This window comes from Sinocyclocheilus anshuiensis, unplaced genomic scaffold (assembly GCF_001515605.1).
Source record: "Sinocyclocheilus anshuiensis isolate Anshui unplaced genomic scaffold, SAMN03320099.WGS_v1.1 scaffold1052, whole genome shotgun sequence".
NCBI lineage: Eukaryota > Metazoa > Chordata > Actinopteri > Cypriniformes > Cyprinidae > Sinocyclocheilus > Sinocyclocheilus anshuiensis.
The window spans coordinates 981,434-994,470 of record NW_015549556.1 but is presented as its reverse complement, the minus strand read 5'-3'; the positions used below and the strand labels follow the sequence as shown (position 1 = coordinate 994,470).

The window sequence follows — 13,037 nt, the reverse complement described above, 5'->3', positions numbered from 1 at the left end:
TTCAGGCCGTGTTTAACCTCAACACACTCCAGTACTATCAACAAAGGAGGATCAGAGGAAGTTTACGGGGAAAACTGAAATCCTCCACTACACTGTTGGCCAGTAACACAAGCCACAATGGAGAGAAAGCTGATATTCCGCTGCTCGCTGCAATCCACCGAAGTACATTAGGAGCGACGTGAACCCGGTAATCGGCTTGGCTGTGTGATGTGGGCGGATTGGCCTATAAAAGGACTTATGAGCTGGATTCATATAAACACTAGGCACATTAGGACCACGCAGAGATAAGCTGGTTACAAACCTTCTCAAACAAAGCACGTGAGAGAAAGAGAGACGGCCTAAGAATGACAACAATGGGATTTCAATTATATCAGCCAGGTTTAGGGGAAAAAAATCATCTTCCTCCAGCTGGAAATGAAGAGACTGGGTTTTAGGAAGCTTGTCAACAAACAAACACTTCGTGATCAGTGGGAGTGTGTGCAAATATATTTCCAAACGGCACAGAAGATATCAAAAACGTACATATAAAAATATGTAACAAACATCTGAGATGTCTTAAAAATGTACAATAGCAGTTCACGACTGCATTTCCCCCACAAATACAGTGCATTTTGTGTTACGTGACATGGGGGTTTCTGACAGACGAAAGACAGAAAAATAGATTTAACAGTATCAAACAGTAACGTGGTGAAATTCTCAGACATATGACAAAAATATATATATTTATATATAGTATACATGGAATTGCCTTCATTGATATGAATATATAAATATGAAATCTGAGTAAAAACACTAGTTTATGCAGATATTTATGACAAGACATTCAAGCTCATCTGGCCAGCGTCCAACCAATGAAAAAGTACATTAATATATAATTTTTTTGGTAACACTTTACTTAAAGCCTTTATATATAATGCATTATAAAAGTAGTTTTAATGCATTCATTATGTCTTGTAATGCATCTCACGAACCACAGTTATAACACATTATAATACTTACCTATACACTGAACACACCTTTAGGGAGGATAATGCATGGCAAACAAACTATTACTATTATTTATAAAAAGATGCAATGCATTACAACATACGTTACAAATACCTTTATAATGCGTTATACATAAAAGCTTTAAGTAAAGCACAACAGTATTGAGTCTTGTGTGCGTGTGTGTCGTGCGTAAAGCTTCAGTATTAGACTTTTGGATATATACACACAAGTATTGTAAATAAAGTCATAAAATAAACCATTTACAGCAACGTGGCGGAAAAAGGAAAAAATAATAATTAGTAAGTCTCTAAATGCAGTCCTCGATCAAGCCGGGATGCAGTGGTTGGGTCTTCGGGACATGATGAAGCCCCTGAGACACACGCACCTGTACGAGCCCTCCGTGTTCACGCAGCGAGCGTTCACGCAGTCGAGCGTGTCTTCATCGTCACACTCGTCCACATCTACAGGAGTCAAACACATCTTTAGTTGCTTCCCCTAGTGGTGTGATTATTTGAGAATGGAGGAACAGAGAGGAACAATCTGCAGATGAGAAAGCGAGGGTTACCTATGCACGTCATGCTAGTGATGTCCAGCTGATAGCCGTCGTAACAGTCACACGTGTAACCTTCCTCCACGCGGATACAGCGGCCATTTTCACAGCCGTGGACAATGCCACACTCTTCTGAACTCAGACTCCCGTAGGATTCATATCTCCCTAAAACACACACAGGAACCACACAGCTGCTTCTGTGTTCGTACACTACATACGAGTTCAAAGTTTAAAAAAAAAAAAAAACCCTGGTGAAAAAAATTAAGTACACTTAATTTGATCAAATGTGCACTTGTAGTGTACTTCAAATCTTGAAGGTATATATGTTTTTTAAAAAACAGAATATTACACTAAAAAGCATTTAAAAAAACTTAAATGATAATGAAATAAAAGAAAGTTTAAAGAAAGAAAGAACACTTTCATTACTGTTTCTTAACACTTTTAAAAAGTGCACTTTGTAATGTCAAATTTAAAAAGTTTGAAATGAAAGCACATTTTAAGTCATGTTTTAATAATCTTTTGTCATGCTTTAAATAAGTACACTTATTTTGATGTGCTGACTAACATACTTAAGCACATGGAAAGCACTTGACTATCATTTTACCTATAGAGTATTATTTGATTTACAGTTTTAAATATTCTACATTGCAACTTCATTAAAATTGTGTAATTTCAAGTATATTAAAATACACAACATAAGTTTCAATAAAAATGATAAATGCTTGTCAGTACATTCAGCAGTAACTTTAACCATATTTCAAACACAATAGAAGTAATTATGAAATTACACATAATGATATACTGAAGTCTGACTTAAGTGGGTCAAAAAAGCACTCTTAAGTTCAACTAATTGCATTTAATATAAATTAAAACTATACTACATTTTATTTAAATTTAAATTAATTAAATATGATTAAATAAAAAATATAATAAACATAAGAAACATGCAGTTAAGTTTACAAAAACACGACATTTAGTTCACACTAATGTTGGAAATTAACAGGGTCTTGGGGCAAAAAAAAAAAAGTCCCTCAAATTTAAGATAAAGGGGCCAAAACCGCACAATTAAACTGAATCTATTACGGCTGTCAAGATTAAAGTGAAATGTGAAAATGGAAATTGTTGATTGCAGCACTAAATTTAGATCTACTCATGCTGCATCAGATTTATTTTTTGTTTTTGCAGCATTGAGCATTATAACCAATCACACGCGTTTCTGTTGAGCTTATGAATGTAATGGCCAATGAGAGGCGCAGAAGTTCTGTTCAGTGCATGTTTGTATCATAAACAACAAAAAAATTGCAAAAAGTAGTAAGCAATTCATTTTGCAGTATAGACAACTTCTGTGAGTTATAATCTAAAATCAGCAACCAGACCAGTAAACCACTTTGGACTGGTTTAGTATTTTTTTTGCATTATTCTAATCTCTTGTCTTCATATTTTGGACTTACGCTCATAGACTCGTCGTGGTCCCTCCTGTCTCTCGGGAGACATTGGGAATGGGGGCGGGGCTCTCCATGACTCCGCCTCCTCTGCCTCGCTGTACGGGGAGTTTTCCGGAAACGGGGCCAAGCTGAGCGGAAGCCCGTCTGGACGGGGCGGCAGGGGTCGCGCGTCGAACGTCCACACGCCGCGAGGATCCGGGATGCCGAAAGGAGGGCCGGGCGCCGTTTCATAATCATCCTCCTCATAGTAACGACTTCCACTGGAGATAAGTTGGGCACAGTTACACACAGTGTTAATTTCGTTGACGAATAATTTTCGTCAACAAAAGTATTTTCACCGACGACAATGAGACGAAAACTATTTTTGAATGACAAAAACTATGACGAAAATTTATTGACATTTTCACTATTGTCCGAGTCATTGATGTTAATCAAGCAACAAAAGAAAGACAGAAAATCACGCACTGCTCTTGACTGAAAAAACTTTAGCAGCCCTAAAGATTAATCTAAATGTATCTATAGAAATTAATATGTCTGCTTGAAAGAATGAAGAATATGGTAAACAAGTTGCTATAAAGAATGCATAATTAGCCGATATAACCATTGGTATTTCATTAAGAAGACCATGTTCTTGTTCTTTATGAGAAGTTGATTTATTTCATTTTAACATAAAGGCATGTTGCGTGTCACCGCAGTTAAATCGGTGTCTATCATGATAAATAATAAATGCATTACACTGTAACTAAACCCATTAGATTTTAGCAGACTAAATTTACTGTAGATTTAGTCGACTAAAACTAGGCTAAAACTAAAAACAACTCAGATGACTAAAATATGACTAAAACTAAATGGCATTTTAGTCAAACGACTATAACTAAAACTAAATCAAAATTTGCTGACAAAATGAACACTGCTTACACACAAGCTGGTTATTAGTAGTGCATCGTTCAAATGACCAACTCACCCTGTGGCCGGCTGCCTGTAGGGGGCGTCTGGGAGTCCGTATGAGCTGGGCATTCTGCCTCTCAGCCCCGACCGCCATCCACTCGCTCCCACAGGACTGTAGTCATCATAATCAGGTGGCATGTAGTCTGGGCGTCCCGGCAGGGGTTCGGGGTACTCTGGGGGGCTGTACAGTGGACGGTATCCTCCTCTTTCAGGCAGGAGCCCCGGGCCGAAGCGCTCGTAGTAACGAGGAGAGTAAGGAGGAGAACCGAACTCATTACACAGGGCCTCATAGGCCTCTAATCAGGAGTCAGACAGACAAATTAAAATGAGTTAAAGAGTGAAACCGAATGAGTGTCTGAGGGTCAGGCAAAATTCAGAAAGTAAAGAAGTATGAGAATAAGAATTTTATTGGAATGATGGGAAATAGAATTAACTGAATTAAAATTCAAAGAAACTAAAGGCTGGAATACACTACATGATTTCTCCCCGATTGACAGTCTGGAGAAGTCGGCGATAGTTGCCAAAAGTCAGAGCCAGTCTGCAGATTGGAGTTGACAGATTTCATAGAAAATCGCATAGTGTGTATGATGGTCACAGACTTTGATTCCATCCAGTCGGAGGAGATCACAGATGTTTCACACGTTTCTGTGTGAGTTTGTTGTGATCGGAATGACTTTAAAGTCTGGCAGTGTGTAAATGATCCTCAGTCGTTTAGTGTATGATGGCCAGGTTTTCCTCTGTGACTGTTTACGAAGTTGGTAAGTGTATGATACTGGGTGTTTTAAAAAACCTGGTCAGATTTTAAAAGTTGTGTAGTGTATTCGAGCCTTAAAACATCTAAACAGACAAAAACAACAACAAAAAAAAGGGATATTTTAATAATAATAAACACAATTAGTCAAACTTTAGAGTTTTTTATTTGGCCCACTTAAGCAGGACTTCAGTACTTCTTTATATGTAATTTCAGGATTACTTCTATTGTCTCTAAAATACGGTTAAAGTTACTGCTGAATGGAATGAAGTTGTAATTTAGTACTTAACTTTAAATGTAATATCAATTAACACACTACAGTTAAAAATATGCAGTATTCCAGTATTTTACAAGTGCTTTAGCATGTTAGTCAACACATCAGAATAAGTGTACTTCTTTAAAGCACCACAAAATAATATTAAACCGTAATGTACTTTAAAGTAAAACTTTTAATTTGACATTATTACAAAGCGCACTTTTTAAAAGGCTACTTAAGTGTGTTAAGAAACAGCCATGAAATTGTCTCTCTTTAAGACCTCTTTAACCACACTTAAGTGGTCTTTTATTTCAATAATATATTATCTGTACACTACAATTGCACATTCAGTACATTTAAGCACACTGCTTTCACAGTGTTTGTTGTTTGGATAGATTTTTTTTTTTGGTTGATTAAGTGCATCATCCGGGTATTTAAAGTGCACTTTTTCCTTTTGGAATTTTCAGTATGAACACACTACTTTTTATACTACAAAACGACATAGAATAGTGCATAAATATGTGAATTGGGGTGCATTGTCAATCTAGTTCTGAATGGCATGCAGTCCTTTTGTGTGCATTGTGTTGTGTGTGTGTGTGTTGTGTGTGTGTGTACCTTCATCTCTGCGGGGGCAGAGGGCACACTGCAGACCCCAGGCCTCACCATACAAACAGCAGCACTCAGTGAAGGTCAGCTGAGCTCCTAACAAAGGGCTCTGACACACTAGACTAGCTGTGATGTGACGCCAACAGAAGTTTAAGTTCTCATCTGAGAAAAACACAGACAAACGGACAACAAATAAGCTTTAAAAAGGTCCTAACGTTGTCATTTTACACATCTGGCAACTTATTTTCCCCCATTCTTAAAGGGACAGTTCACCAAAAAATGAAAATTCTGTCATCATTTACTCACCTTCATGTCATTCCAAACCCATAAGAGTTTCATTTATCTTTAAAACACTATTTAAGATATTTTTTAATTAACCTCTGCAAGAGGTTTATTATTGCATGTCACACAAGTATGACCATATTGGATGAGCTCTATATATGTGTGTTGATGAACGTGTGAATAAAAGCCTAAATTAAATCTATTCATCATATTAAACTCTTTGATTCATATGGATTACTTTTACGGGGTCTTTATTTTTTTTTTTAAACTGTGAAAGTTTTGGTGAATTGGAGTTTCAATGGTGGGACAGAAATCTTTTATTTGTGTTTAAAAAAAAAAAAAAACTAAATTCTTATGTGTTTGGAATGACATGAGGGTTCATTTTTGGCTGAACTATCTCTTTAAAATGAAACTCTTGACATATAATTCATTTAAAAATATATACTAAAATGTATGCTAGTAAAATAAAATATAATTTCATTATAATAGGGACAAAAAATATTTAAAAAAATAAATTTAAATATGTCTTTAAACTGAACTCATCATTTATCTAAAAATATTTAATAAAAATGTATAGAAGTAAAATAAAGTATAATTCCATTATTATTGGAGCAAATATATTTTTAAAAATAAAAATACACCTTTAAAATGAAACGCTTAACATATAATTGATATAAATATATGTAATAAAAACATTTATAGAAGTAAAATAAAATATAATTTCATTATCATAGGGACAGACATATATTTATTGAAATAAAAATAAATTATCCATTTAAAATGAAGGAATTGACATAACTTATATACAAATATCTAAAAATGTATAGTAGTAAAATCAATTATAAAACCATTGTCATAGGGAACATATTTTTAAATAAAAAATAATATCTTTAATATCAAATAATCAGTTGTCGATTCTTAAGGACTACTGATGATTCTTAATATTAATTTTGATATCAGAGCAAAAATTAATACAGTACTGAACAGACTACCAGTTAAAAATTAATATGAATATAAAATAAAAATTAAACCAATAACATGTAGTCTTGAAATATTTCTCTGCTTGCTTCAAACATTCAATAATATAAATAAATAAAAATTTAAATCAATTGAACAAATTAAATAAATTTAAAACAAATTATAAATAATATAACAATATCAGTCAATGAAATAACACACACACACACACACATGTATGTATATATATATATATATATATATATATATATATATAAAATCAAATATAATTACATTACCATAGGGACATATTTTTAAAATATAAAAATGGCCCACATGAAATATTGGTGGTTACTAAATGTTATCAAAACCAGTGGCAGTCAGAAAAGTTCATGTTGTAGTCTGTGTGTGTCTGTGCATCTCTCACCCTCAGCGAGGCCGCGTGCATTGACACAGTTGCGCTGTGTGTCGTCCAGCACTAGAGGGGGCTCACATGTACAGTAAAACGTTCCCAGTGTATTTACACACTGACCGCCAGTGCAGGTCTCCTCACTCTCACATTCATTATTATCTACAGGAGAGACAGAGAGACAGACACATCACTGTCTGCTGATCTGACATCTATCCCAGCTGGCACTAGTGTTTTAAAGGCTGACCGATGCACTCCAGCAGATCCGTGTCGTAGTAGAATCCGCTGGCACAGTAACAGGCATAGCCGGGAATGTTGTTGACACACACGCCGCCTTTACACACCTCCGGATCAAACAGCTTACACTCATCCACATCTGTCCGGAGGCCAACGCACTCAGATTAGAAACAGCAACTACTAGAGACTACCAGAGTCTGTCCGTGCGTGAGTTTTACCCTTGTAGCTGAACACTCCCGTTTCCGTGGTGACGTACCCTCTTCCACTGGGACACAACGACTGGAAGTCCGCTGAACGGAGAGATATTGATGAGGAGGGAAAAGTGAGAAACTCATGCTGGTGGAAAAGAAGTGCACTTGAATGTGCACTTGTAATGTGCTTCAAATCTTAAAAGTATATTTTTAAAACTGTGCTTGCAGACAACATGATATTAATGACATTGAAGCACACTTAGAGACACTTACTAACATACTAAAGCACATGTAAAGTACTTAAAGTTAATGCATTTTAAATGTACTAAACTGCAACTTAGATAATGTGTAGATCTATTAACTTAGATAAACTTAGAAGTTAATAGAAGTTACATTAACATATATTTTAATTTAAATTTCAAAGACAATAGAATTATGAAATTACATATAAAGATGTACTGAAGTCCTACTTAAGTGGGTCAAAAACACACTCTTAAGTTCAACTAATTGCATTTAATATAAATTTAAACTATACAATCTTCATTAAATAAAATGCAATTAAGTGTCCAAAACATTGTATTCAATTTATTATTATATTATTATAGTTAACCAAAAATAAAACTGAAACTGAAAAAAAAAAAAAAATAAAAATAAAAAACAAAACATTTTTGATACTTAAAATAAAATAAACGCTAACTGAAATAAAATAAAATATTTAAAAAACTTTTTCTTTCAGCTAGTTGCCACGGCAATATTTAGCATTTTAATTCATTTTAACGATGTACTAAAATAACTAAAAATTCAACGGAAATAAAAAATATTAGAAACTATATAGACACTAAAAGAAAAAAAGACATCATAATCTGGTGGCTTAAAGGCCAAAAATGACAAAAACACAAAACAAAATTTTTAAAACTAAAAATTTAATTGAATGAAATCAACTAAAATTAAAATGGAAAATAAAAACATTCAACATATTAATACAAACTGTAATAGTATTTCAATGACACTAAAATAACACTGAATTGTTCACATTTAAGTACATAATTTTAAAGTATATTATTTCCATAATAAGTACTTAAGAGTATGCTAAAGTGCATTTCTTTTTCCCAAGGCCAGACTCACTTGATGCAGCATTTCTTCAGTGTTAATGTGTGTTTGTTCACCTGTTCCAGTCTCGGGACAGACGTCATATTGGCACATGAGGCCCCAGCCCTGTCCCGCTGTACAGCAGCACTCCTGCAGCGTGGTGTTTTGGGCCAATATCTTGCAGGAGTACGGCTCAGATACGCTATAGTAACACTCTCTCGTTTCTCCAGGTCGAGTCTGCGGCAGAGAGCCGGACGATCCAGACGAACCGTGGCCAGTTGAGGAAGAGGAGTCTCCGCCAGACGGCTCCGACCGACCTGCAGCGAATCCACACACGGTAACACTTTATTTTAAGGACCAATTCTCACTATTAACTAGTTGGTTTTTAGCATAAAAAAAAAAAAATGCACTTGCAGATAATATTACTTAAATAAAAGTCACTTAAGTCACTTAAAGAGAGACACTTTCATGACGTTTTCTTAACATACTTAAGTAGACTTTAAAATTCACTTTGTAATGATGTAAAAAACACTGTACTTTAAAGTATATTTTAAATCATTATGTTTAAATAATATTTTGTCATGCTTTAAAGACGTACACTTTTAAAAGTAATAGAAGTAATTATGAAATGACATATAAAGATGTACTGAAGTCCTATTAAGTGGGTCAATAAGCACTCTTAAGTTCAACTAATTGCATTTAATATAAATGTAAACTATAATACATTAATATTTATTTGTAAATAACACGCAGTTAAGTGTCCAAAAATTCACACTCAATTTACACTTAAGTATATTGTTTTAAAGTACATTATTTCCATAATAAGTACTCTTTTTAAAGGTATTTTAAAGTGTACTTAAATATTTCCAAGGGATACTATTATTTCAAATAAAAAAAAGAAGGTATCGCTAAACATAGTTCAATTGAAATAAAAGTAGATTATTTGCCCAGTATTTGCATGAGCATTGTTACTTGTATGACACAGAATTGCTGCCTATGTAGAGTGTTACATCGGTCACTTAGAAGGCTGCTACCTATGTAGGCAGCGGAAAGTCAAGCAGGTGACTTGTTTTTGGAAAAAAGGCATTGTGTTTGTTGTTATATTGTTTGGTATGCACATGTTTATGTTATATAAGGTGCCTTTATCACAGCAATATAAAGTAAACTTATTAATACTGTTATTATTTTCATCATCATCATCATTATTAGCAGTAGTTATAGTATTACCAGTAGAGGGCAGCACTGAAACAGAAGGTCCATTAGTGTGTGTGTGTGTGTGTGTGTGTGTGTGTGTGTGTGTGTGTGTGTTACCTGCGCTCTCTCTGTTCACACACTGGCCTGCGAGCGGGTCGAATTCCTCCTGTCTGTTCTCACACTCACACGTGAACGAGCCCTTGACGTTCCAGCAGCGCGCAAAGCCACACACACCCTGCATCGTCTCACACTCGTTTATGTCTGCGCAGAAAGAGAAACAGACTTTCGAAGAATAAACTTAACTTTCTCTTGTGAAAAAGAAGTGTGCTTAATTGTACTGAATGTGCACTTGCACTGCACTTCAAATCTTAAAAGTATATTTTCTTAAAATAAAACTGTACTTTAAATAAAAAGGCCACTTAAGTGAACTTAAAGAGAGACACTTTCATGACTATGTTTCTTAGCACACCTAAATACACTCTTAAAAAATAAAATATAATTTTAAAATGTTTAAAAATTTTTTAAATATTTTAAAGTTTTATTTTAAAGTATCATGGCCACAATAATCCCCTTGATTTATTAATTAGTAGCCAATGTTTAATACGTTAAATTGTTATTTTAATTAAATTGTGAGCACGTTGTAATCATTTGTTCCCACATTTATTTTATTTTATTTTTTATTTGTATTTATACACACAACATATGGAAGACAATTTAAAAATCATCCTCACCACTTTTAATTAGTAAACATTTTTTTATTATTTTGTTCCCTCGTTTTAAATAAATTGTGTGCACATTATACTAAATTATTATTATTTTTTTTAAATGTAATTTAATTTAATTTAATTTAATTTAATTTAATTTAATTTAATTTAATTTAATTTAATTTAATTTAATTTAATTTAATTTAATTTAATTTAATTTAATTTAATTTAATTTAATTTAATTTAATTTAATTTAATTTAATTTAATTTAATAAGATTTAATTTAATTTAATTTAATTTAATTTAATTTAATTTAATTTAATTTAATTTTATTTTATTTTATTTAATTTTATTTCCACATGACATGTGGAGGAAAAAAAAGATATTGTGGCCACAATTGAATAATTATTCCACACTATTTATTAATTTGTGGTTATGTTGTACTAATTTGTTCCCTTGTTTTATTTATTATATTTTATTTATACTAAACCCCACCAATGACATGCAAAAGAATAGAAAAATAGATATATGGCCACTTAAGTAGCCTTTTAAAAGGTGCACTTTGTAACAATGTCAAATTAAAAGTTTTACTTTAAAGTACATTTTAAATCCTTAAAGTTTATTAATTTTTTTATTGTGCTTTTAAGTACACTTATTTTGATGTGTTGACTAACATACTAAAGCACATTAAAAGTGCTTGCATATAGTTTTAACTCTAGTGTGATAGATATTAAATTTAAAGTTAATATATTTTAAATGTACTAAATTGCAACTTCATCATTACAAATGTGTAATTACAAAATGAAATTACATATAAAGATGTACTGAAGTCCTACTTAAGTGGGTCAAACAGCACTTGACCCACTTAAGTAGTTAATTTTAAATTGAATTTAATATAAATTTGAAATATAAAACATTTTCATTTAATTGTTAATAACATGCAATTAAGTGACTGGAAATATTACATGAAGTTCACACGTCAGTAAATTCTGTTAAGTATACGTTTAAGTGTAAGTATGAAGTATACATTTCTGTAATAACTCCTCTTTTTTAAAGCGTGCTGAAGTGCACTTGTTTTCCTGCAGTGATGCACTCACCCACACACATCTGTCCGTCGCCGGTGGACTCGTAGCCCTGGTCACACAGACACTGATACGTGCCGATCAGATTCTGGCAGAAGGCGTGATGTCCGCACACCGTCTCGTTAGCGCACTCGTTAATGTCTGCGAGAGAGAGCCCGCTGTCATTCTGCACGTGTGTGTGTGTGTGCGTGTGTGTGTGTGTGATTTACCGACTCACCCACACACTCTCCGGAGGCGGTGATGTGGTATCCGGGCTCGCAGGACGCGTCACAGCGGAACGAGCCGATGGTGTTCTCACAGCGCTGGGATCCACACACCAGTCCCTCTGAGTGCAGACACTCGTTCACATCTGCAGAGCAAACGCAGCAGCTCAGATCTGCCTACACACACACACACACACTCATCCATGCATGATGGCAGCGAGTGTGACACAGCTACAATTTACTCGCCGGATGGGAGCTTCTGCTATTCAGGTCACATTTTAAGCACAAATTAAGCAAAGGGAAAAAGATGAAAACAATAATTCTAATTTCAAATTATAATACCTTTAAACTTTTTATTATGTCTCTATAATGACTTTATCATTTTTTTGAGAGTGCTGAAAAGTTTAATCTGCTCAGACTTTGGTTTCCACTCAATACGAAATAAAAAAGTGATAAAAAAAAATAAAGAAAGAAATTCTACTGTGCATGTGTTTATTAATTTTATGCATGCATTTTATTATTCATTCCCTGGTTTTAAGTTAGTTAAATCATTTAGTTAAATCACTAGTTTAATTTAATTTAAAATCATGGCCATATCTTTTTTATTTACTTGAAATATATTGTATGTAAATAAAGCGTTTTAACTTCACATAAGACAAAATCTAAAATACATTTAGGTGATACATTACAAAATATTCCACTTAAACATCCACATTTTAGTAATTTGTTTAATTGTTTTAGTTAAATCATAACAATGTTGTACTAATTTGTCCCTCATTTCATCTCATTTAAATCAAATCAAATCAAATCAAATTAAATTAAATTGCTGTTGCCAATACTGTCATTGTTAAAAAACAATAATAAAAAAAAAAGAAATATGAGCCAGGCCACAAAAGTGATAGTTTGATCTGAGAGTAGATTTATTGGATGTCATTTATTGTCAATTCAATTAAGGAAATAGGATTGGAACTGTATTCAAATAAATTCATATATCTGCTTTTAGAGTAGCTTTTAATACTTTAATTTTTGTATTCTTTTTTTTTCAGAATTAAATTGTAACATACTGGATGCATTTTTCCCTAATAAAAAAATGTGATACAAGTAACATTTGGTGTGTGTGAGTGTGTGTGTGTATGTGCATGTGTA

The 13,037-nt window shown here is 33.4% G+C and overlaps 1 protein-coding gene across 1 annotated transcript in view; it reads right to left on the bottom strand.

Moving 5' to 3' along the window:
- Positions 1–472: 472 nt before the first annotated feature.
- The window catches only part of LOC107656976 (latent-transforming growth factor beta-binding protein 4-like), a 25,020-nt gene continuing 12,455 nt past the window's right edge, over positions 473–13,037 (bottom strand). The window contains exons 12-23 of the mRNA XM_016444941.1: positions 11,906–12,037; positions 11,704–11,829; positions 10,020–10,163; positions 8,786–9,025; positions 7,647–7,718; positions 7,439–7,567; positions 7,210–7,353; positions 5,553–5,705; positions 3,947–4,226; positions 2,989–3,242; positions 1,553–1,702; positions 473–1,448 (exon numbers count right to left, since the gene is read on the bottom strand). Coding sequence (XP_016300427.1) covers positions 1,312–1,448; positions 1,553–1,702; positions 2,989–3,242; positions 3,947–4,226; positions 5,553–5,705; positions 7,210–7,353; positions 7,439–7,567; positions 7,647–7,718; positions 8,786–9,025; positions 10,020–10,163; positions 11,704–11,829; positions 11,906–12,037 — 1,961 coding nt within the window. The 3' untranslated portion in view covers positions 473–1,311. The remainder of the gene's footprint in view (positions 1,449–1,552; positions 1,703–2,988; positions 3,243–3,946; positions 4,227–5,552; positions 5,706–7,209; positions 7,354–7,438; positions 7,568–7,646; positions 7,719–8,785; positions 9,026–10,019; positions 10,164–11,703; positions 11,830–11,905; positions 12,038–13,037) is intronic.